General features: G+C 41.9%; 3 protein-coding genes and 1 pseudogene across 3 annotated transcripts; 3 read left to right on the top strand and 1 right to left on the bottom strand.

Moving 5' to 3' along the window:
• Positions 1–916: 916 nt before the first annotated feature.
• LOC129853880 (myeloid-associated differentiation marker-like protein 2) lies at positions 917–1851 on the top strand. The gene has a single exon (XM_055920392.1). It carries the CDS (start codon positions 961–963, stop codon positions 1843–1845), a length of 885 nt encoding a protein of 294 aa, XP_055776367.1. The 5' UTR covers positions 917–960; the 3' UTR covers positions 1846–1851.
• Positions 1852–2854: 1003 nt separating this feature from the next.
• On the top strand, positions 2855–5392 carry LOC129853944 (myeloid-associated differentiation marker-like protein 2). The gene is made up of 2 exons (XM_055920518.1): positions 2855–3732; positions 3829–5392. The coding sequence occupies exon 1, from the start codon at positions 2868–2870 to the stop codon at positions 3711–3713; it is 846 nt and encodes a 281-aa protein (XP_055776493.1). The 5' UTR covers positions 2855–2867; the 3' UTR covers positions 3714–3732; positions 3829–5392.
• A 13281-nt stretch (positions 5393–18673) lies between these two features.
• Positions 18674–19218, top strand: LOC129857895 (myeloid-associated differentiation marker-like protein 2; annotated as a pseudogene).
• A 197-nt stretch (positions 19219–19415) lies between these two features.
• On the bottom strand, positions 19416–24476 carry LOC129853815 (putative protein MSS51 homolog, mitochondrial). Its single transcript, XM_055920269.1, has 6 exons — positions 24309–24476; positions 23106–23258; positions 22803–22927; positions 21913–22476; positions 21596–21689; positions 19416–20569 (listed from the first exon to the last, which is right to left on the bottom strand). The coding sequence occupies exons 1-6, from the start codon at positions 24323–24325 to the stop codon at positions 20365–20367; spliced, it is 1158 nt and encodes a 385-aa protein (XP_055776244.1). The 5' UTR covers positions 24326–24476; the 3' UTR covers positions 19416–20364.
• Positions 24477–25741: the final 1265 nt, after the last annotated feature.

Genomic DNA, 25741 nt, shown 5'->3' with positions numbered 1-25741 from the left:
AGCCAACAAGTGCTCAGCATATGTGGGAACTCCTTCAAGACTGTTGGAAAAGCATTCCTCCTGAAAGTGGTTGAGAGAATGCCAGGAGTGTGGAAAGCTGCCATCAGGGCAAAGGGTGGCTACTTTTTTTTAGATTTTGATTTGGTTACTACATGATTCCATATGTGTTATTTCATAGATGTCTTCACTATTATTCTACAATGTAGAAAATAGTAAACATAAAGAAAAACCCTTGAATGAATCGGTGTGTCCAAATATTTGACTGGCACTTTACAAGTTGCACATTCAGTACATCCTAGTCAATAAGAAATGTAATCTTATCAGATTCGTTTTTCTGTACTTTATTCAGTCTGTCAAACTAGCTTTTTTATTTCAAAAAACAACCCAAAAACGCACCAACTCATTGCGGCTCACAGGCCTTCCCTGAAGATGCAATGCAATGGCCACTCAAATAAAGGCTTTTTACATTTTCTCTCCACGAGAGAGTGCCTTGTATTTTTTGAAGTACAATGTTTTTACACAGCTGCAACTGAATTTGGTTGCTATAAGTTATAACCCGTTCTCCGATGAACACCTCTCCTTATTTTCATTCTTGATATCAAAGCAGCTCTCCCTCCTTTTTAAAATATTGAAATAAACCTTGCTTCATTTCGTCTTTGGAAACTTGAGAGAGTGTGCATTTGTCACAGGTGTTTACCATGCTTGAATTGAAAACGTTTAACTAGTCTCTCTTTCAAAAACTTGAGAAACACTTCCTCTTAAAACTCACTGAAGTATACTGTCCGGTGTAGATACTGCACACCGTATTTCATGAATATCATGCAAAGCACATTGTGACCGGCTATCTACTAGGTAACAGATAAGAGGATAGCTCAGACGAAGCTCACTCTCTCCTCTACCATTACAGCTGTCTAGAAAGCCTGATAGAGGAGAAGAGGCATCATCACACACTCGGAGACAATGGACAAAATAAAAATGTTCCTGTCCGAAGCCGTATTCACTCCTTCCTCTCTAATAAGTGGACGAGGGGCCCTGCACATGACTCAGATAGTGCTGGGCATCTTGACCTTCATCCTGGCCGCTGTTCAGGGCGAGACTCAACACACCTTCTGGAACTATGCCATGTTCACCTGGGCCTTCTGCTCCATCATGACCCTCATCATCACCGTCATTGAGATGTTAATGCTCCACCTCCTCCTCAAGTTTTGTCTGGACTGGGACGACTTCACCACGGGAATGGCGATGTCCTCCGCTCTCATGACCGCGTCCGTCTTCGTCATGTACGCCAACTTCTACATCTGCAAAAAATGTTTGTACTCGATTGTGATCGCCTTCCTCGCCCTACTTTGTGGCGTGGCCTACATCTTAGAGGTCGTGAAAGATAAGTTCATGGATAAGAAGAAGGGGAGCTACCTGGCCGCCCTGCCTGGCTTCTGGAAGGTTCTGGAGGCTTTTGTGAGCTGCATCATTTTTATCTCCCTCACGGGTTATGACGGGAAACCGGCACTGATCATGTGCATTGTGGCCTATGTCATTCCCTTCCCCATCATCCCTATTATCATCATCACCAACATCTTCACAAAAATTAAGAACTGTTTGCCATTTAATATAGACAGGTTTGTGTTTATATTTCTGGTCATCTCTGTGGTTCTCTATACCTTTGCTGCCATCATCTGGCCCATCTATACATTCAGAGGCAACCCTCGTCCCAGTGACTGTCCTGGAAGCTTCTGTATCTGGGCCATTCAGTTCATGGTGGCATTCATGACATACGTCAATCTGATCCTCTTTATAATGGACTTGGTGTTTACCCTGCTTGGGATGTGTGGCTTCAAACGCTCATAGCGGTAACTGATCTCTGTATCTGTTTTACTATACTATATAATCCATAGCTTTTCATTCATTATTTGTTGTTGCATTGAATAGTAATTTAACAAAAGCTGCTTGTTTCACTCATCTTTTTATTATTATTATTATTTTAAATTATAGTTTAAGTAGAACAAATAGAAACCCTGCAGTGACCTCTGAGGAATTTGTCATGGTGTTACACGTTAATGATGAAATGATCCATATAGAACGTAAAGGGTATAGTTACAATGTCAATCACACATGGATATTTCCAAGGCAACAAGGCATACATTTACATAAAAGTAGCTCGTGTAACAGCATTACATGGCCAACATTCACAACTACTGTATATGATAAAGGATTTTGAAGTACCACAACCACATTTCTTTTCATTACGTTAAATTCTTGTGTGTGAGTCGCAGCACTGGCCTACTGTCCTTTTACCACTTGCATTCTCGGGAACACTTCATTTAGATTGACGACAGACTATCTGTTGAATCTCTATCTACTAAACCTAGCCCTTATCCTAACGTCAACCCTTCCCCTAACCCTTGTTCTCAACCTAACCATAACCGTAGCAAGCAGTTGCTTAGCAACAGATAGTTTGTTGATAATATGACCATCCTTAGTCCGAATAGTCAATCTGCAGATACTCTATCTAAATGAAGTGTGACCGCATTCTCATTGGTCTATAACAGTAATAGTGCAGAACAGCTTCTCCATAGTGTACTGTGTATCTACTCCTCCAGGGATTTGAATAACGATATTAGTGTCAAACGTACGTTAACCATTAACAGCAGACAGCCTGCCCACTTCTGTCTGTAATACTATAAGGGCTGCCTCCATCCGAGATTGTGAAACAGTTATGAAGGTGGAATAACTCAGCGTAACTCAAGGGAAGTGTTGTCACTCAAGTCTACAGCAACAGTTGAGCTTGGAAAATCTTGGTTATCCTTAAAAAAGCTACACAGGTGGAATAGAATTTTGGAATTGAAGTTTACCGTATTCAGGAGTTGGAGATGTGTAAACACTTCAAGAGTCTGCCCAACATCTTGCGGCTGCTGGAGATCATACTGTGTACGTTAGCCTTGGTCATCCCTATGTTCAGGGGTAGGATGGTGAACCCATACGGCATCTACTGCGAGTTCATCTGGGTCTTCTGTGTCATTGTGGCTGTGGTCCTACTGGTGTCCGAGATCATGCTATTGCACATCCTCCTGCCGAACTGGGACGACCTTGTTTGCGGTCTGACCATGCTGTGCACGCTCATGGTCGCCGCCGCCACGCTCATTTTCGCCATCGTCTTTGGCTGCCTGTCATGTTTCAGCAGTGTCTTCTGCATCATCTTCTCATTGGCCGCTACCGTGGTCTTCCTGGTGGACAGCGTCAAGAGAAAAATGAAATGTCCAAAGGGCTATCTATCCAACCTGAGGGGTATTCTGAGATTCACAGAGGCCGTCCTGGCTTGCATCATCCTCGCCGGCGCCACCAACTACTTCCTGGGTGTGGAAGGCGAATTCCGCCCACCCGCCATGTTCTGGTGCATTGTAGTCTATGTAGTCTGTCTCCCTGTGACCGTTCTCATCATACCCATCCATCTGTGCAGTCTACTTGAAAGCTTCATCTCCTGTATTGGGATGGATCTGTTGGAGCTGGTGTTTAACATAGTGGCTGTGGTGTTGTACCTGTCTGCCGTCATCCTCTGGCCTGTCTTCGGTTACAAGCACTACCGTGAGTACAATCCACCAAACTGTGAAAACTGTCGCCATGACAACCTGGATGTGGTAACTGTGGGGACCATTGCCAATCTCATCCTCTACGTCGTGGACTTGGTTTTCACCATCTTGGCTCGACTGAAATCCTAACATCTTGCTAAGTTAAGAGGTAGGTCTACATTTTTTTTTATAACATATTGTCTGTTTGGTCTGTTTCCAGTAATCATCGACCTCAGCCTCTTTTCCTGTAAAACATATCTTCCAGCTTCTAGAGGTGTACCTGGGTGGCTTTGACATCCTGGCCGTGCTTCTGCACACCTCCGCCTGCGACCTTGTCTTCAGCTTCCAGAACGACTTTCCATCTGCCATAACTGCACATGGGACAATCTGGTGGTTGTAGCGTATGTCAATCTTTTACGTTGTAGATTTTATTTATTCCCTGTGTTAATGGTTGTTCTTTTTCATAACATAATGGAACCTATGGCGCTTTATTTGAAAGCCCAGATGTACAGTACATCCTTGTCAATGAAACCCTTCATCCTCATTATAGTGGACATGGGGAGAATCTCAATTGCATACTCCTCGCGTCCTCTTGCCGAGGACGAGGAGAGAGGACGCGAGGAGTATGCAAACAAGATCTTCCCCTGTTTTTTCCCCTGCTCTGGATGTTAGGCTTCAAACGCCCAGAGCTGACCTCTGGTGGTAACTGATCTCTCTTCGGTCCGTCTGTCTAATCCTGTACGGATCTCGCATGAATTCTTCATCAAGATATGCATGGGTGAAACATATGCCCATGTAGAACTGTCACGAGGTGCAAAAGGTTCGTTTGGATCTGGGTTAATCAGGAAGAGGGAAGTAGAGGCAGGCAACAGTTTCAACAAACAACATATTTAATAGGGCATGGCTTTCTGATGGTTACACCACACAATGTTCTGTTCCATAGTTTTTGTTTAGCCAATGCAAATAGATTAAAAGTTCAAAATGACATACAGATACCAGAAAGAAACAAACCAAACAGAAACGGGCACTGGAAGTGGTGCAGCCCAGGAGGCAGGTGCCCAGTTGCTTCAACTCAAAGACCTCTGTATGATCTCACCCAAACGGATGCGCTCTCTCGCTCAACCAACAAAGGGCTCCACCATGACTCCAGACAGCATGACTTCCTGTGGGTGGCCACCCCTTAAACGGGGGTTAAATAGAATTCAGAAGAACACTCGCTTCACTTACTTAATCCCTCATCCAATTAAATGTCTGGGAGAGTTAATGAGTCAATCAGTCCCACCTGTGACATACCATTTATACATGTTAGCTATCTCCATAGCAACAGGGCCTTCATACTGTAAGTAATTCTATTTATATGGAATGCAACAGCATTACATGGCCAACCTATGCACAAGTACTGTATAATTTATTGGACTCACTCACGACTTCACCTGTTGGGATTAGTACTCTTCTGATTGTTGGAGATGCCACCAAGACAAAGGAACTCTAGTCCACCGGTTATGGGCGTGCCCACGCAACAGGTCTGGACTGGTGTTCATGAGGTACTAACTAGAAGAAAGTAGCACAATGTACAATCCCTTTCAGTCCAAGTTTATACTCTAAGACCCCTCTAACTAAAACACGTACATTATTACACTGGGGATTGAATACAAAGTGCAGGAGTGGCACCTGCTCCTGGGGAAGACTGCTGACCTTGAATGTCCCTCTTATAGACTAATCCACCACATTGAAAGTTCCTATTAAGATGGGTGGCATACTTTGACACTTTATCAACCCCTCCAGTCACCCTTGATACCTGCTGTCCTTTGATCTGTTCACAACACCCCCCCCCCTTTTATTATTTTTGTTATTATATCTGTATTATTGTGTGTTGTCTATGTGATTCTCATGTTTTTTCATTTTCTTTGTCTGTAGGCTAGGGCTTTTTCTTTTGTTATGTGTAGTGGCGTGTGTTATGTTATTAATTGTTTAAGGAAAAATCTAATAAAACATCTTATTTCAAACAAAGTGTGTGATACAAGTGCCAAAACCTCACGTCTCTTCATACCCTTATGTTCTTAATGTGTGAATTGCAGTAGTGGCCCTCAGGGCCAATTTCAATTTAATTGGAAATTGGAAATGTAAAAACATTGTTTGTGTGAAGGCTACTTTTGTGCAGTTCCAGTGGCCTGACTGCCCGCAGAATCAAACTTTTTAGAATTTGAATCAAGTCTGCTGATTCAAGGTGAGGACTAGATGTTATACAGTGATGAACCTAATTGATTTTTGGAACAAGTTAGGATAATCAACGTAACAGGTTAGGAGAAGTAGGTTAAAGGTCAGGACAATGGTTAGGTTTAAGGTTAGTTAAAAGTCAAACATTTTCCCCAAAATGTCCCTTTCGTCCTAGCTGTAACCATCTAGCCACAACCGTGATTCACAGACAGCTTTCAGCAGAATTATAAATGTCAAACAAATGGATGCCCTCTGCAGTTTAGGAGAGAAGGGCTGCCCTAAGCAGTGCCAGTCTAAAACTGAAATACCTAATAAGTATTCTGCAGATGAGTACATCTCAGTGTGTTTGCTACAGGACAATAAAGGGATATGATTCCCATAAGTCCTGGATTTTGTTCCAGCCTCTTGGCTTGTAATTTCGATAGAGTACTCTGTCCCCTGGAAGGCTCAGCATCTCCCTGGAAGACCTATTGTAAGTCCTCTTGCGGCTATCTGCTACTTCACTTGCACTCTTCTGTGCCACTTCACAGGCAGTTTTCAGGCATTCATGGTGTGTCTGTATCCATTCATCCATCGATGAAACATCCAGATCATTAGGTCATTCCTCTAAGACAATGGGGAGGTTTACATCCCTCAGATACATTAAGTAGAAAGGGGGTAACCAGTTGCTGAGTGACGATGGCTATTGTAGGCTATAATCAGTTTCGGTAGGTATTAGGTCCACCGTCTCTTCTACTCTGGTGGCAGAGCTCTCAGCATGTCATGGAATGCATGATTTAATTGCTCACAATTCACATTCCCCTGAGGGTGGTATGCAGTTGTCACGCTCTTCGCTAAACCATAGACTTTTCAGAAATCAGGAAATCACATTTGACTCTAGATTTCTCCCTTGGTCCGAATGCAGCCTTGTACAACATCCAAAATATTGAATCCAATGTTTCACAATGGCATTGGCAGTAGTCGTTGCAGTTTGGTTTCATGTGGGCACCATGACTGTGAACTTTCTGAACATATCTGCAAGAACTAGAGCATTCTCATAGCCACCTGTCTTCCCAAGTAGTGTGTAGTCCATTGCAACAGCCTACAGAGGTGCAGAGAAATGAATGCATCGTAATGGAGTTTTGGTGTGTGGTAACACGTCTCTTGATAGAGCACTTCTTCTGCATTCTTCTGTCCAACGTTGCACGTATTTTGTCATTGTAAGTCAATAGTAGCACCGGCACATGGATTCTAACGTACACTTCCAACCGAAATGCCAAGCATGGTCATGTTTTGCACTGTCTCCTGCTGAAGAACAGCTGCCAGAATTCACCATCACGAGGATCGCATACATTCGATACAGGATGTTCTGGTGCAGTGTAAGTCTGTAAAAAAACCATGAGCTGGCGCACACCCAGAATAAAAGTTGGTGTGGAGGTGCTGACTAACGGCGGATAAACTATAAACTATCAAAATAAAGAAAGTCGCACACTCCATGTATAATCTCCTAGCAATTTATTGGGTATTTACCAACGTTTCGGCATCGCTGTGCCTTCCTCAGGGCGATGTCATGAATACTTGAAACAGGTATGTATACACACAGTGCAATTAGTGTAACCAATGACAGTAGTGAGGGGTGTGTCATAATGATTAAGTTAATTAAAATGTATTAGTGACTGTTAAAAAATAGCATATGGCATATTAAATATATTACACTATTGTTATCATATAGAAACATAATGGAATATTGTACATCATATTAGCTAATAAACTGTAAAAAATAATTTTTCAATTGATAAGACTTGTTCATAAAGGAAAATGTGTTCATAAGAAGGGCCTGAGATCAAAGTCAATATTCAGACCACTAGGTGTCAAAAGTCTTATAAATTGAACAATTATTTTTTACAGCTTATTACTGTACACCTAATATGTTCCCCCTGTTGATGATGCTCATTATATATTAAGATTGAACCAAAAGATTACATGAAACAAAAATGAAATGAAATACGAAATTATGTGAAATTGAATGAAACAATAATGTATGTTGATGCTAACATGATGTACAATATTCCATTATGTTTCTATATGATAACAATAGCGTAATATGGAAATCCAAGATGGCGTAGCAGTCAGACGTCTTTGTCCTTCGTCTTGTCGTGTCCCATGTATATATATTTTTATATATTTTTCTTCGCATATCTTTTAAAATATTTTTTAAACCTCAACTTCAAAATACTCTCCTGCAACCCGCCTCACCCAATGTGGTGTGGACCTGCTTTTTTCTAAAGTATTTTTCTTTACCTCTGAATCGGAATCCCCCAACAGAAGCTAGCCAGCTAACTACCTACTAGCTAGTAGTCAGCTAACCACTGCTAGCGGTCATCAGCTACCTTTAGCTCGGAGAGCTCTCGCCAGTTTGTACAACGCAATTCAAACCAGCGCATACTGGACCTATTTTCTCCCCATATCCCCGGATTCCTACCGCAAGCTCTGAACCTTCTCACCTGGATCATCGCAGCTAGCTAGCTGCAATCCGAGTGACTACTCCTGGCTAACGTCTCTGTCATGAAGCAAGCACCAATTAGCCAGGAGCTAGCCCATGCTAGGCCCATCTCCCGGCTAGCTGAAGAGGTCCATCAGCCACTCCTGGGCTACAATAACTATACCTGGACCCCTTTTACTGCCGGTACGAAGCCCAGCCGACCCTTCACAACTGGACTACCGATGTATTCTGCCCGAGGGGGTTATTCAACTGGCCCCTCTGCCGCGACGTCCCCTGAATGCCCATCTGCTAGCTTGCTAGCTGTCTAGAGCATATCGGACTGTTAGCGGAATTTCTTGGGCCACTATACCTATTTTGCCAATTGGTCTGGACCCCCTTACCACACGGAACTGGACCCCTTTACCACACGGTACCCTACTAATCCATCACAACTGACGAGGAGGCTCCGCACGAGGAGGCAATAAACAGACTTCCTCCGTCGCGACGTCCCTCTAAGGCCCTTCTGCTAGCTTGCTAGCCCTGGCCCGTTAGCTGTCTGAATCGCCGTGTCTCCAGCCAGCCTCACTACTCACTGGATCCCTATGATCACTCGGCTACGCATGCCTCTCCCGAATGTCAATGTGCCTTGTCCATTGCTGTTCTGGTTAGTGATTATTGTTGTCAAGTTTTGACCTCCTTCTTGTGCAATTCCCCACTTGAAAAGGACAGTCGCTCCACATGAAGATTTTAACTGGATTTCACTCAATAAACAGCCATAGAATCAGTTGTTTGTCTTTTATTTACCATTCTTTGGTTGGCAGTAAACAGGTGAAAAACCTCAAAAAAGAGATGACAAATACAAGTTATTATTTGAGTTGACAGCCTAATTAAATACACAAAATTATCCACATTCACCTCAGATAAACACATTTCTGCCATTATAAAATACAAGGTTTCCACGTAAGCAAATGTTTCCCAAAATAGAAACCCACCATTTTTAATCAAATGAGCAGAATCAGTATACTTTTATCTAAATTTGCATTTTAGCCAAATACATTCAAAATATTTTTAGCAGTAAAAAATGACATTTATTTTCTAATCAGTAGTTTTAAGCAGACAAATTTTACATTTTTTTGCCAAAGATTTTTTAGACTATACATTTGTTACTGAATTAAGAACTTGGTTTACTAAGATTTCTACAAAGTTTAAATTACTTTTAACCATTTCAAACAAGTTCTTTGTCAACAATGAATTTGGCTCTTCTTACTTTTCCTTTATACCCCACAAATAACATTTGAAGTTATAAATACCACTGCAAAAGTACTATCAAAGTTAAGAGTTAAGAGTCTGTGTTTTCCAGAGTATCATTAGCAGTGCACTGCTTAAGTCAGTCTAACCAAACATGGCCAATATGGCACTTACCGGCTGTCTTTCACAGTTTTGTGGAGGGCTTGGACTTGCACAGTCACCTTGATCACAAAGATGAAGTTTCCTTGGTCTTGTGGTGTTATAAATGCTCCTTTCACTGCGGTCTAAGACAACAGCAGAGCCAGGTGCTGGCACGCCCAGATTGCCTGGAAGAGTTGTTCCACCTGGTTCACCACTGATTGAAGGAGAAGGAGTTTCACCACTGAGGAGCTCCCAGGCAGTTTGTCAGCACAATTGTCATATTTCACTGTAGAGCCTCTAGCCCTGCTCAATATGCCTTAGCCAGCCCTACACACATGGTGACATCACCTGGGTTAAATGATGTTTCTAGAGACTATATCTCTCTCATCATGACTCAATGCCTAGGTTTACCTCCACTGAATTCACATCCTACCATACCTTTGTCTGTACATTATTCCTTGAATCAATTCTATCACGCCCAGCAACCTGCTCCTTTTACTCTCTGTTCCGAACGTACTAGATGACCAGTTCTTATAGCTTTTAGCCATATCCTTATTCTACTCCTCCTCTGTTCCTCTGGTGAGGTTAATCCAGGCTCTGCAGTGCCTCGCTCAACTCCTATTCCCCAATTGCTCTTATTTGTTGAATTCTGTATCCGTAAAAGCCTTGGTTTCATGCATGTTAACATTAGAAGCCTCCTCCCTAAGTTTGTTTTATTCACTGCTTTAGCACACTCTGCCAACCCGGATGTCCTAGCCGTGTCTGAATCCTGGCTTAGGAAGACCACCAAAACCCCGGAAATTTCCATCCCTAACTATAACATTTTCCGACATGATAGAACTGCCAAAGGAGGCGGTATTGCAATCTACTAAAGAGATAGCCTGCAGAGTTCTGTCTTACTATCCAGGTCTGTACCCAAACCATTCAAACTTCTACTTTTAAAAATCCACCTTCCCAGAAACAAGTCTCTCACCGTTGCCGCTTGCTATAGACCACCCTCTGCCCCCAGCTGTGCCCTGGACACCATATGTAAATTGATTGCCGTGCTGTTAGGTGACCTAAATTGGGACATGCTCAATACCCCGGCCATCCTACAATCTTAGCTTGATGCCCTCAATCTCACACAAATTATCAATGAACCCACCAGGTACAACCCCAAATCCGTAAACACGGGCACCCTCATAGATATCATCCTAACCAACTTGCCCTCCAAATACACCTCTGCTGTTTTCAACCAAGAATTCAGTGATCACTGCCTCTTTGCCTGTATTCGTAATGGGTCTGCGGTCAAACGACCATCCCTCATCACTGTCAAACGCTTCCTAAAACACTTTAGTGCGCAGGCCTTTCTAATCGACCTGGCCCGGGTATCCTGGAAGGATATTGACCTCATCCCGTCAGTAGAGGATGCCTGGTTATTCTTTAAAAGTGCCTTCCTCACCATCTTAAATAAGCATGCCACTCCCAAATGTTTGAACCAGGAACAGATATAGCCCTTGGTTCTCTCCAGACCTGACTGTCCTTAACCAGCACAAAAACATCCTTTGGCTTTCTGCATTAGAATCGAATTGCCCCCGTGATATGCAACTTTTCAGGGAAGTTAGGAACCAACATACACAGACAGTTAGGAAAGCTAAGGCTAGCTTTTAAAAGCAGAAATTTGCATCCTGTAGCACAAACTCAAAAATGTTCTGGGACGCTGTAAAGTCCATGGAGAATAAGAGCACCTCCTCCCAGCTGCCCACTGCACTGAGGCTAGGAAACACTGTCACCACCGATAAATCCACTATAATTGAGAATTTCAATACGCATTTTTCTACAGCTGGCCATGCTTTCCACCTGGCTACCCCTACCCCGGTCAACAGCCCTGCACCCCCCACAGCAACTCGCCCAAGCCTCCCCCATTTCTCTTTTGTATCATCTGAGATTCCCAAAGATTGGAAAGCTGCCCTTCTTCAAAGGGGGAGACACTCTAGACCCAAATTGCTACAGTCCTATATCTATCCTACCCTGCCTTTCTAAGGTCTTCGAAAGCCAAGATAACAAACAGATTACCGACAATTTCGAATCCCACCGTACCTTCTCCGCTATGCAATCTGGTGTCAGAGCTGGTCATCGGTGCAGCTCAGCCACACTCAAGGTCCTAAACGATATCATAACCGCCATCGATAAGAGGCATTACTGTGCAGCCGTATTAATCGACCTGGCCAAGGCTTTCGACTCTGTCAATCACCACATGCTTATCGGCAGACTGAACAGCCTTGGTATCTCAAATGATTGCCTTGCCTGGTTCACCAACTACTTCGCAGACAGAGTTCAGTGTGTCAAATCGGAGGGCCTGTTGTCCGGACCTCTGGCAGTCTCTATGAGGGTGCCACAGGGTTCAATTCTCGGGCCGACTCTCTTCTCTGTATAAATCAATGATGTCGCTCTTGCTGCTGGTGATTCTCTGATCCACCTCTATGCAGACGACACCATTCTGTATACCTCTGGCCCTTCTTTGGACACTGGGTTAACTAACCTCCAGACGAGTTTCAACGCCATACAACTCTCCTTCCGTGGCTTCCAACTGCTCTTAAATACATGCTCTTCAATCGATTGGAGGGCCTGTTTTGGGAAAAGGAGCCATCCATCAAGCGTATTCTGTTTTTTTTTTTTTTACACGTAACTTGAAACCAACAGCTAAAGGTAAATGAGAAGAGAAAGAAGTACAGAAACTTCTCAACCAATGGGACAGACTTACACTGCAAACTATCAAAATAAAGAAAGTTGCACACTCCATGTATAGTCTCCCAGCAAATTAATGGGTATTTACCAGGTAGGCTAGTTGAGAACAAGTTCTCATTTACAATTGCGACCTGGCCAAGATCAAGCAAAGCAGTTCGACACATGCAACAGCACAGAGTTACAAATGGAATAAACGAACATACAGTCAATAATACAGTAGAAAAGAAAAGTCTATATACAGTGTGTGCATCACTACTCTGGACGGTTCTGACTTAGAATATGTGGGCAACTACAAATACCTAGGTGTCTGGTTAGACTGTAAACTCTCCTTCCAGACTCACATTAAGCTAGAATCGGCTTCCTATTTCGCAACAAAGCATCCTTCCCTAATGCTGCCAAACAAGCTCAGCCAAGATAGCATGAGGTTAAAACATGGCACCATTTTCCCTCCTGCATCTCCACTTCAACCCTATTACTAATATAATTATTTTTAGCTTTATGAGCTTGTTCCACAACTGCCTCCACTTCTTGTGGCAAGCTTCCCCTTCCATAGATGCGGTAAAGAGGCCAATGGAACTCAATCGAAACAATGGAAATGCCATGGCAAAGCGTGAGGAAAAGATGCCATGGGGGAAAGATCCCGAATCTCCTCCTTGGCCCCCAGCAAAATTTGCCTACATTTAGGCTACTGTTTGTGCATATGTATTCACTCCCTTTGCTATGAATGAAGCCTCTAAATAAGATCTGGTGCAACCAATTACTTTCAGAAGTCACAATTAGTTAAATGAAGTCCACCTATGTGCAATCTAAGTGTCACATGATCTGTCACATGATCTCTGTGTATATATACACACCTGTTCTAAAAAGGCCCAAGAGTCTGCCACACCACCAAGCAAGAGGCACCATGAAGACCAAGGAGCTCTCCAAACAGGGTCAGGGACCAAGTTGTGGAGAAGTACAGATCAGGATTGGGTTATAAAAAAATATCTGAAACTTTGAATATCCCACGGAGCACCATTAAATCCATTATTAAAAAATGGAAAGAATATGGCAACAAACCTGCCAAGAGAGGGCCGCCCACCAAAACCCATGGACCAGGCAAGGACGGCATTAATCAGAGAGGCAACAAAGAGACCAAAGATAACCCTGAAGGAGCTGCAAAGCTCCACAGCGGAGATTGGAATATCTGTCCATAGGACCATTTTAAGCCGTACACTCCACAGAGCTGGGCTTTTTGGAAGAGTGGCCAGAAAAAAGCCATTGCTTAAAGAAGAAATTAAGCAAACACATTTGGTGTTCACCAAAAGGCATGTGGGAGACTCCCCAAACATATGGAAGAAGGTACTCTGGTCAGATGAGATTAAAATTTAGCTTTTTGGCCACGAAGGAACATTTCTGGCGCAAACCCAACACCTCTCATCACCCCGAGAACACTATGGTGGCAGCATCATGCTGTGGGGAAGTTTTTCATCAGCAGGGACTGGGAAACTGGTCAGAATTGAAGGAATGATGGATGGCACTAAATACAGGGAATTCTTGAGGGAACCTGTTTGTCTTCCAGAGAAGACTTCCAGAGAAGACAAACAGCAGAACAATGACCCTAAGCATACTGCTAAAGCAACACTTGAGTGGTTTAAGGGGAAACATTTAAATATCTTGGAATGGCCTAATCAAAGCCCAGTCCTCAATCCAATTGAGAATATGTGGTATGATTTTAAGATTGCTGTACACCACCAGAACCCATCCAACTTGAAGGAGCTGGAGCAGTTTTGCCTTGAAAAATGTGCAAAAAGCCCAGTGGCTAGATGTGCCAAGCTAATAGAGACATAACCCAAGAGACTTGCAGCTGTAATTGCTGCATAAGGTGGCTCTACAAAGTATTGACTTTGTAGAACACTCAAGTTCAGTTTTTTTGTCTTATTTCTTGTTTGTTTCACAATAAAAATCATTTTGCATTTTCAAAGTGGTAGGGATGCTGCGTAAATCAAATGATACAAACCCCTCAAAAATCTATTTTAATTCCAGGTTGTAAGGCAACATTATAGGAAAAATGCCAAGGGGGTGAATACTTTCACAAGCCACTGTAGACCTACAGAAATCAATAAAATCATTCAAAATAGGCTGCTACACCAGAAAGCATGATTTGGCCCCAGAGGATAATTAGCTTCTTTAAAAAAAATTGCATTGCCTACAGTTGGAAGGGCCAACAATTTGGGCAGATCGCTCAGCAAATACCAAGTAGATGATTGTTGAGTTGCAACTGTCAATGAAAAGTAGAGGCCCAGCCAGGCATATCACAATATTTAAAATACAATCACGGGAAAACATAGACATTTGCTTTCCAAAATATTGCTGTAAAGACAAGACAATGAAAAGACTCATCTGTCCAACACCCAACAACACAGGGTTTTTAATGTATTCTGCTGTTATTTAGCCACAATCAAGACTATCCAATCTACTCATACCATTAGAAATAGTAGACTTTTACATGTCTGCAAATGCGATGATACGTGGAATACTATCTTACACAGGTGCATGAAAATGGTGCATGAAAATGTGCTTCACCCACCACTTCCACATCAGCTTCCACGCAGCCATGAAAAGGTACCTGTAATCCATTTGTAGCAGTGAAACTCACTCATCCAGCAGTGTGCCGTGGCTTTGAAGGTATGTTTTGAAGAATGTTTCAGATTCATCATACTTTCTTGTTGTGCAGCAAGTTTCTGCACTGCTGCACTCAGGGAGTCTAAGCTCAGAGGCTCTGTGGTGTTGGTAATAGCACATGTTGCCACCATTCCTCTCATTTGACCTTTCAGCAGGGCAGTGGTGTAAAGTACTAAAGTAAAAACACTTGAAAGTACTACATAAGTAGTTTTTTTGGGTAGCTGTACTTTACTATTTATATTTTTGACAACTTTTGCTTCACTACATTCCTAAAGCAAATAATGTACTTTTTACTCAACACATTTTCCCTGACACCCAAAAGTACTCGTTATATTTGGAATGCTTAACAGGACAGGAAAATGGTCCAATTCACAAACTTATCAAGAAAACATACCTGGTCATCCCACAGCCTCTGATATGGCGGAGTCAACAAACATAAATACAAACAAGAAAATTGGGCCGTCGGATTTGCTTAATGTAAGCAATTTAAAATGTATTTTACTTTTGATACAGCATCAGTCAAAAGTTTGGACACACTTACTTATTCCAGGGTTTTTCTTTAATTTTACTATTTTCTACATTGTAGGATATTAGTAAAGACAACAAAACGATGAAATAAAACGTATGGAATCATGTAGTAACCAAAAAAGTGTTAAACAAATCAAAATATATTTTATATTTGATGACAGCTTTGCACACTCTTGGCATTCTCTCGACCAGCTTCATGAGGTATTAAAACTTCTTTGGGCTGCAAGCCCGAAGCCGGGCACAATATGACAACAGCCACTTCAAGTGCAGGGCACGAAATACAGCATATCCAATACAGCATATGAAAGATAAACATCTTGTGAATCCAGCCAACATGTCCGATTTTAAAAATGTTTTACAGCGAAAACACCACATATATTTATGTTAGCTTACCACCAAATACAAAAAAAGGACAGACATTTTTCACAGCACAAGTAGCATGCACAAAGCCAACCTAACTAACCAAGAAACAACTTCATCAGATGACAGTCTTATAACATGTTATACAATAAATCTATGTTTTGTTCGAAAAATTTGCATATTTGAGGTATAAATCAGTTTTACATTGCAGCTACCATCACAGCTACCGTCACAAATAGGACCGAAGCAGCCAGAGTAATTACAGACACCAACGTTAAATACCTAAATACTCATCATAAAACATTTCGGAAAAATCGATGGCGTATAGCAAATTAAAGACAAACATCTTGTGAATCCAGCCAATATTTCCGATTTTTTAAGTGTTTTACAGCGAAAACACAATATAGCATTATATTAGCTTACTACAATAGCCTACCACACTACCGCATTCATTCATCAATGCACATTAGTGATAGCAATAGGCACGTTAGCGATAGCGAATAAACCAGCAAAAGATATATAATTTTTGACTAACCTTGATAAGCTTCATCAGATGACAGTCCTATAACATCAGGTTATACATACACTTATGTTTTGTTCGAAAATGTGCACATTTAGAGCTGAAATCAGTGGTTATACATTGTGCTAACGTAGCATCTTTTTCCCAGAATGTGCGGATATTCTGACCAAATAACTATACATAAACGTTACTAAAAAATACATGTTGTATAGGAAATGATAGATACACTAGTTCTTAATGCAATCGCCGTGTTAGAATTCTAAAAATAACTTCATTACGACATCCAGCTTAGGTATAGCCAGAGAGTACCCAAAATCTGGGCGCAAACGACTATTTCACATGTTCTACAGATATATGAAATAGCATCATAAAATGGGTTCTACTTTTGATGATCTTTCATCAGAATGTTGTACAAGGGGTCCTTTGTCGGGAACAATCGTTGTTTGGATTTAGAATGTCCTCTTCTCCAGTCAATTAGCACGGAAAGCTAGCAAAGTGGCGCGAAGCTCTCCTTCCTGAACAAAAGCACACAACGCAACACGCCTAACGTCCCGAAAAAATTTCAACAATCTAATAAAACTATATTGAAAAAACATACTTTACGGTGATATTGTCACATGTATCAAATAAAATCAAAGCCGGAGATATTAGTCGTCTATAACGACAGCTTATCAGAAGGCAAAACCAGGTCCCCTCATGCACTCTCCAGAAAACAGGAAACTGGTGACACGTCATGCCGAGAGCTTTTATTCGACCCCAGATCAAGTTATTCACTCCATTGCTTCTCTCACTGCCTGTCGACATCTAGTGGAAGACGTATGAAGTGCATGTATTCTAATAAATATCAAGGACATTTATAGGCAGGCCCTAGAACAGAGCTTCGATTTCAGATTTTCCACTTCCTGTCAGGAAGTTTGCTGCAAAATGAGTTCTGACAGATATAATTCAAACGGTTTTAGAAACTAGAGAGTGTTTTCTATCCAATAGTAATAATAATATGCATATTGTACGAGCAAGAATTGAGTACGAGGCCGTTTGAAATGGGCACCTTTTATCCGGCTACTCAATACTGCCCCTGCAGCCCAAACAGGTTAACAGAAACAATTAACAGTGCCTTGTTAAAAAGTTAATTTGTGGAATTTCTTTCCTTAATGCATTTGACCCAATCAGTTGTGTTGTGACAAGGTAGGGTAGGTGTACAGAAGATGGCTCTATATTATGGCAAGGACAGCTCAAATAAGCAAAGAGAAACAACAGTCCATCATTACTTTAAGACATGAAGGTCAGTCAATGCAGAAAATGTCAAGAACTTTGAAAGTTTCTTCAAGTGCAGTCGCAAAAACCACCAAGTGCTATGATGAAAATGCCTCTCACGAGGACCGCCACAGGAAAGGAAGACCCAGAGTTACGTCTGCTGCAGAGGATAAGTTCATTAGAGTTAACTGCACCCCAGATTGCATCCCATATAAATGCTTCACAGAGTTCAAGAAACAGACACATCTCAACATCAACTGTTCAGAGGAGACTGCGTGAATCAGGCCTTCATGGTCAAATTGCTGCAAAGAAACCACTACTAAAGGACACCAATAAGAAGAAGAGACTTGCTTGGACCAAGAAACACGAGCAATGGACATTAGACCGGTGGAAATCGGTCCTTTTTTTATCTGAGTCCAAAATTGCGATTTTTGGTTCCATCCGCCGTGGTTTCATCTATTCACCTACTCTGAGACGCAGAGGCTGATATGTGGCTGCTATGAAAGTGAACTGTGTGCGGGTTATCAGGGGTGTTTATTACACCGATTCTGTTGAAAAACGTTTCTTAAACGGAACCAAATGGAACAAAACAGGGATAAACATACCTGAATTTGTCCAATAGAAACTCGTTTGCAACTGTTTGGACTAATGATTATGCCCTAGATCAGCTAGATGCTGGCAAGAGTGTGCAAGGTGGTACTGAATGTGTAACTGTCTATGTCCTTGATTACTACAAATCTTCTCTCGACCTGTCCACATACGTTGTAAACTTTCATTCATAGGTTAGGTTGTAGCAACCTCATGATGGTTATTGGGAAAATGTTTGTATCATGTAGTAGACTAAATCTATCGATGACACATTGAGCTGGGTGAATCGAATATGAATCACAGTCATCCAACATGTTGCAATAGAAATAAGGCCATGCTCATTAAAAAAAAAGTTGTCCTCCCCAATCTTAAAACGGCACCGACCGCCACTGGTGCACGCTCATGGTCGCAGCCGCCACAGTCTTCTTCACCATCAAATTTGCTTGCCTGTCTTGCATCAGCAGTATCTTCTGCATCATCCTCTCAGGAAAATTAAGTGTCTGGAGAGCCATCTGTCCCTTCTCAGGGGGGTCTTCCGCTTCAAAGAGGCCATCTTCGCTTGCATCATCCTGGCCGACGCCACCAACTACTTCCTGGGTGTGCGGTGGGTCTTCCGCCCGCCATGGTATGGTGCGTGGTGGTCTATGTAGTTTGGCACTGTGCTCATCCTACTCATCCATCTGATCAAGCTACTTGAGTGCTTCATCTCCTGTATTGGAATGGAGCCGTTGGAGTTGGCGTTCAACATAGTGGCTGTGGTGTTGTACCTGTCTTATGCCATCCTCTGGCCCGTCTTTGGTTACAAGCACTAGCCTAACTATAATCTGCCTAACTGTGACTATTGTCGCCATGACAACATGGTTACTGTGGGGACCATTGCCAATCTCAACTTCTACATTGTGGACTTGGTTTTTAGTGTTTTGGCTGAAGTCTGGTGTTTTGGCTGAAGTCTTACTAAGTTATTAACACTAACAGAGGAAACATTCCAATTGCTTAACAGTTTTTACGTTTTTGATTTTTAATAACTGATCTTGATTTGACACCTTTTGTTATCAATATAAGAACAATATGGCACTCCATATCAGGATGTGAAAGAACCAACACAAAAGTGATGAGCGTGTTTTGTTTTAAAAAACACCACTTTAATGGTAAAAGGCAATACTACTTCTTCACAAAAAGTATATTTCAAGAACAACAAACCTCAGAACAGAAATGTTCAAAAAGATGGAAAGAGCACATTACTTAACACTACTAATAAATACCTTCAAATAAATCAACATAATGCAAGAATATATGGCCTTGGCTTTTTTATGTCTTCAAATGTAAAATCCACAAAGGTACACTTGATGTTATTGAGGTGTTTATGGATTAAAGAAATGATAGATGTAGGACCACACACAAATGTAGATTTGCGTAATTATTTCAGCAGTCTAACAGCTGATAGTATTTAAAATCAATAATGAACTAAGCGAATCGAAACCCTGTGGGTTGTCCTCTTTTGCAATTAAACATGTTCCAGTATACCAGCAACTTGTCTTCACAAATTGTTGCATGTTGGTTCTGCTTTTTGATTATTATTTTTTTAATGATCACCATGACTGCAATTAGAAAAGCAACCTCTGATATCTCCTGTAAGCACTTTGTTGAACCACAGTAAGTGTAGCAGCATGCAAACTCATTTCATAGATAACATAGTATGTAGATGTACATAACTGTCACGTCCTTGTACATTGGCTCAGAAACACATGGCTCGCATAGAAAATGAGTGCAAATGCTACTGTCCAAAATCTATGCAAACAATCTATCGCCTGCCAACAAGACAAAGGTTTTGTATGAGTACATCCAAATTGTGAGAGATAAACGTTCAATGTAATTCCACTTTCCATGGATGAGCAATTCGATAGTCGATGCAAATACTTAAACGCACCTCCGTTCTTGGCTGAACTACTGTTATTGTTTTTCAATGAGTTATTTGAAGTATTTTTCTCACTTGGGGTCGATAAAAATGATCTCCGTGTCTTCTCCCTACACCTAAAATCTTCTTTGTGTCTTGAATAACAATGTCCCGTTAGTGTTCGACTTTCATTCAATTCTCAATTGTCCTCTGGTTCTTCAAACTCCACCGTTTCCAGTAGGCCCTGGAAGCAGAAGTAATGGGAGTTGCAATATACAGGTGGTTTGTTAGGAGTGGCCTGGACCTGCTCTGGTTTCTGGGAGGCAAAAGGGTTGACTCCACTGCATTTTAAATCCATCTCCAACTCTGAGAGGATCTGCAAGGAGTAGGTCATCTCTGTCTTCCTGTGGGGATCAGGCAGGATCAACAATTACACACTCAATTCTTTGTAGTAGACAACAGTGAGCTCCAGCCACCCAAGTCATAGGATTGTTCTCTCTGCTACCGCACAGCTAGCAGTACCGATGTACCAAGTCTGGAATCAACAGGACCCAGAACAGCTTCTACCCCCAAGGCATAAGACTGCTAAATAATTAGTCCGGTAGCTATTTAACTAACTTAGCAGTCTTATGGCTTGGGGGTAGAAGCTGTTCTGGGTCCTGTTGATTCCAGACTCGGTGCAGCTTATGTGATGAGTTATAAAAGTTAGTGCAAAAAGAGTCAATGCAGGTAGTTAAATAATTAACCAAATAGCTACCGGACTATCTGCATTGACTCTTTTTGCACTAACTTTTTTGCAGATAGTTAAATAATTAACCAAATAGCTACCGGACTATCTGCATTGACTCTTTTTGCACTAACTTTTTTGCAGATAGTTAAATAATTAACCAAATAGCTACCGGACTATCTGCATTGACTCTTTTTGCACTAACTTTTTTGCAGATAGTTAAATAATTAACCAAATAGCTACCGGACTATCTGCATTGACTCTTTTTGCACTAACTTTTTTGCAGATAGTTAAATAATTAACCAAATAGCTACCGGACTATCTGCATTGACTCTTTTTGCACTAACTTTTTTGACTCATCACATACACTCCTGCTACTGTTTATTATCTGTCACTTTATTCCTAGTTATATGTGCTTATCTACGTCAATTACCTTGTCGCTCTGCACATCGACTCGGTACTGGTACCCCTTGTATATAGCTAAGTTACTCATTGTGTATTTATTATTACTTGTTTTACTCTGTATTTCTCTGTATTCTTTCTCTGCATTGTTGGGAAGGGCCCGTAAGTAAGTATTTCACTGGTTAGTCTACACCTGTTGTTTACAAAGCATGTGACGAATAAAATGTGTTTTGATTTGGTAAATATTGAGGATTCTGTTATGCTATGGAGGGTATTAGGATCAGGGTTATGTGGGGCTTACTCTAGTGCAGTAAATAGGGAGGGGATCTCATAGTCCCTGAGGAGCAGCAGTGTTGGTAGCCAGCCCTGATCGAGGCCTTGACTGGCATCAAACCCTGTCGGAGACAGAGGAAGTCAAACAGAGCTTAGCTCAGACAAGAACAACTCAACCAGCACAGCTTTAACCTCAAAACCAACAAGTTTATAACCAGGCAACATCCTAATCTGTTTCTTTCCCATTTGTTTTATCATGAGATAACTGGAGTTTTAGGAAACACAAACTTTGTCAATTCTATTTCTTTGAAAAGCTGGAAATTGCACAACGGCAGAGCCTCTCACCTGGGTGAAATCCAACCACCAGATCTGGCTTAGCTGCTTTCTCTGTCTCCACAAGCTCCTCAAAGAACTGGTGGTAGAGGCCCTTGTAGGCACTGATATAGGTCTTCGTCTTGGGACCAAAGTTAGTCAATGGGGGCCGCATGATTGGCCCGTCCACCACCTCTGGCCCCACCATCACCACCTCCAGACCCTTGTGTCCAGGGAACATTCGGTCCAGTTCATCATAGTCCGTCAGTCGGGCTCCCAGGGTCTCATTGTCAGAAACCCCTATCAAGTGGATGGTGAGGGGTTTGGAAAACGGGTTTAAGCCAAACAGTCTAAACCCTAGGGCAATAGTCATCGGTCGGGAGAAGAACTCGCTCGATACCCGCCAAATCGACTTTCTCAGGTCATCGTCCTCTGGCTTGGGCCTGCCGGCGTTGGTCCAAAGGTCTGTCATATTAGTGCCCGACAAGATGGCGTCCAGACGGGGGGTGAGGTCCCCTTGCATGGCAAGCCAGTCATCCCAGCCCTTCACCTCCCCTTGAGGCCGGGTCCACTTCCCTGTAGAGAATGGGAGGTCTCCTGATTGGATAAGAGGAAGGGGGAGTATGAAAAATCAGTCTGGGCTATCCAGAAGTTGGTGCTATCCTCCGGGTGTTGTCTCTTTTTATTTATTTGAATACACTGTTCAGAGAATAACTGTCATAAAAAAACTAAAAGGAAATGGTCCTAGAATCAAACCCTGTAGAACACCTTTTGAATTCATCATGACAAATAACAGAGGACGATGGCTCTTCCTAGTGTCGAGGTCAGGACCCTCAGTGCACGTTGTTAATCTAAGCCACGGCAAACATGCAGCAATTGGCCCAATGTCATGGCTCGTTCCTCTTTTATCTGCCTTCTCTTACCTTTGAACACGAGCCATTCCACCAGTCGGTCAATGGCTACTAGACGCAACTCCGAGCAGACCTTCTTGTGCTGAGGCCAATCAGCCTTCTGGCACTCTTTACTGCAGTAGTAGACATTCAGACACCTGTTATAGTCAGGAGGAGGACGAGGGAGAGGATGGAAGGGGAAGGAAAGAACCTGTGAGGACAGTGCACCTACTTCCAACCAGATAACTCTTTTGGATCATATAACCGGTACAATACATAATGGAGTGCAAGTTTCATGTTCAAGTAAATTTTTCATTCCGTGTTTCTCATAATTACCTCACACAGCGTTTGAGCGTTTGTGCATCTGCAACCTGACCAGGATGCTTTCTGCAACTGGCGCAGAATGTGAACGATTCCTCCATCTTCTGAAACATCTCTTTCTGAGACTTGAAGGCCATGGCTTTGGCCTTACCCCCTGGTGCTGGGGCACTAAAGAGTGGTCGTTGTAGACAATAATTATTTTTAATTTAAAAACATCATCCTCTTCAATAATGCTGTTGTACCACATTCTGCATTGCCATTGCCAATAAAGCTTTTTTGAATTCAAACTTGACAGGGACAATAAAAAGTAGGCCTTCATGTCTAACACACTTCAACGGCAAGATAGTTTGTAAAATGTGTGTAAAAAATGTTTTTACAATGAGAACCACAGAAATGCATGCAATAGAAACACAACACCCTATGCTCAATGAGGGGATTTCTATAATAAGGTGAGTGTGTGGGTGGCCGTTGGGGTTGGTCATGGAGGGGTTAAAAAGGAATCCCACATCACACAAACGTTTATGTTGATACATGAAAGGCAAATGTATTAGCCAGGGATCAGACCCCAACTCACATCCAATCGGGCCAAATCATGACCTGTCTTGCAGCTATTTTTTTCGTTGGTGTGCTACCCAGTCATAAGGACCACTACTGACCAATGTGAAGCACATGCCCATTATTTTTAGATTGGAGTATTTGGCCTGCCATATATGGAGAGGGTTGAGGGAGAGGGCAGGGTGGGGGGGTTATAGAACATGGCACATGAAACACACATTGCAATATTATTATAATAAAGGCTTGAATTATCAGTATTAACAAAATGAGGTTGTGTTAGATACGTTGCGTTGTTGGACCCAGATCCAGATAATAATGTTTTTAAAGCCTGCACAGAATAGAATGACAAATTCCTTTAGTAGAGGAAATACTACCTAGAAATTGAACATCATATTGACTGTGACAATAGAGTTATGAGACACATAAAACCATCATGGCCATGACCACATCTGAATGTAGGCCTATGCTCCTATTCTCTTCCCTCAGTAACTCCTCAGTGCATATTTGATTGCCATAGCGTGTCCAGTCCCACAATAGACATTGTAAAACACATGGGGACATTCAGTGTCTACATTGTGGCATAACACAAGCACGAGGCAGGGGAGAGACCATGCACACGTTAGCCTACCTGGTAATTCTCAATCAATAAAGCTGTTTGCTTACCTCTTGTTATCTGTCATTGGAACTCTTGAAGTAACGCACGTCGCTGAATGAGTCTTCTCGCGGAGCTTGCTTGATTCGCAGCGGTGGCTGAGCCAGCCACTTATACCACCTGTGCTCCCCCTTCCAGAACTGTCTGAAATCTCTAGAGCCTTCCCGTCTCTTCAGGTGGTCTCACTTCTTTCATATAAACTTTCTCTAAACTCATTCCACTGGTAGGCCAATATATATATATATATATATATATATATATTTTTTACAACTTGTAATAAATAGAAAATATTGGAGGGTATTCCTACCTGCCTACAGTAGGCTATGCTAAAGGCTGTATACTGTTCAGTAGTAGGCTGTTGTAATATAGATTTTCATAAGCTTTGAAGAATCTCCAGTTTAGATTCAATATACTGTGTGTGTGTATATATATATATATATATATATAGGTCTAAATAAATACACTGAACAAAAATAAAAACGCAACATGTTAAGTGTCCCATGTTTTATGAGCTGAAATAAAAGTACCCAGAAATGTTCCATACGCACCAAAAGCTTATTTCTCTCAAATGTTGTGCACAAATTTGTTTACATTCCTGTTAGTGAGCATTTCTCATTTGCCAAGATAATCCATCCACCTGACAGGTGTGGCATACCAAAAAGCTGATTAAACTGCATTATCATTAGACAGGTGCACCTCGTGCTGGGGACAATAAAAGGCCACTCTAAAATGTGCAGTTTTGTCCCACATGTCTCAAGTTTTGAGGGAGAATGCAATTGGCATGCTGACTGCAGGAATGTCCACCAGAACCGTTGCCAGAGAATTGAATGTTCATTTCTCTACCATAAGCCGCCTCCAACCTCGTTTTAAAGAATTTGGCGGTACATCCAACCGGCCTCACAACCGCAGACCACGTGTATGGCGTCATGTGCACGAGCGGTTTGCTGATGTCAACATTGTGAACAGAGTGACCCATGATGGCGGTGGTGTCATGTTATGGGCAGGCATAAGCTACGGACAAACCCAATTGGATTTTATCGATGGCAATTTGAATGCACAAAAATACAGTGACGCAATCCTAAGGCTCATTTTGAGGCCCATTTTTGTTAAGGTATCTGTGACCAACAGATTCATATCTGTATTCCCAGTTATGTGAAATCCATAGATTAGGGCCTAATGAATTCACTTAAATTGACTGATTTCCTCATATGAACTGTAACTCAGTAAAATCAATGACATTGTTGCATGTTCTATTTAGATTGTTGTTCAGTATACCTAGGCCTAAATACCTGAATGTGTATGCTTATATATCAGCCTACCAGCCTTCTAAAATTGCACTTTTATCACAGATAGGGCATTTGATTGTATTCAGGAGTGCATTTACGATTTGAATCCACTAGATGGAGATCTATTCAAGACTGGCGCACAAGCATCTATTGATGTG

Source organism: Salvelinus fontinalis, chromosome 1 (assembly GCF_029448725.1).
Source record: "Salvelinus fontinalis isolate EN_2023a chromosome 1, ASM2944872v1, whole genome shotgun sequence".
Lineage (NCBI taxonomy): Eukaryota > Metazoa > Chordata > Actinopteri > Salmoniformes > Salmonidae > Salvelinus > Salvelinus fontinalis.
Note: the sequence above shows the minus strand (reverse complement) of the source record. Positions and strands in the feature narration are given on the sequence as shown.

What these genes read in the sequence shown, in the direction of transcription:
- LOC129853880 (XM_055920392.1), top strand. Translation starts at nt 961, where the DNA reads ATGGACAAAATAAAAATGTTCCTGTCCGAAGCCGTATTCACTCCTTCC.
- LOC129853944 (XM_055920518.1), top strand. Translation starts at nt 2,868, where the DNA reads ATGTGTAAACACTTCAAGAGTCTGCCCAACATCTTGCGGCTGCTGGAG.
- LOC129853815 (XM_055920269.1), bottom strand. An exon ending in GGAATGGCTCGTGTTCAAAG is followed by an intron (nt 22,477 to 22,802) that starts GTAAGAGAAGGC and finishes TTATCCAATCAG; the next exon opens with GAGACCTCCCATTCTCTACA. An exon ending in GGTGGTTGGATTTCACCCAG is followed by an intron (nt 21,690 to 21,912) that starts GTGAGAGGCTCT and finishes TGTCTCCGACAG; the next exon opens with GGTTTGATGCCAGTCAAGGC.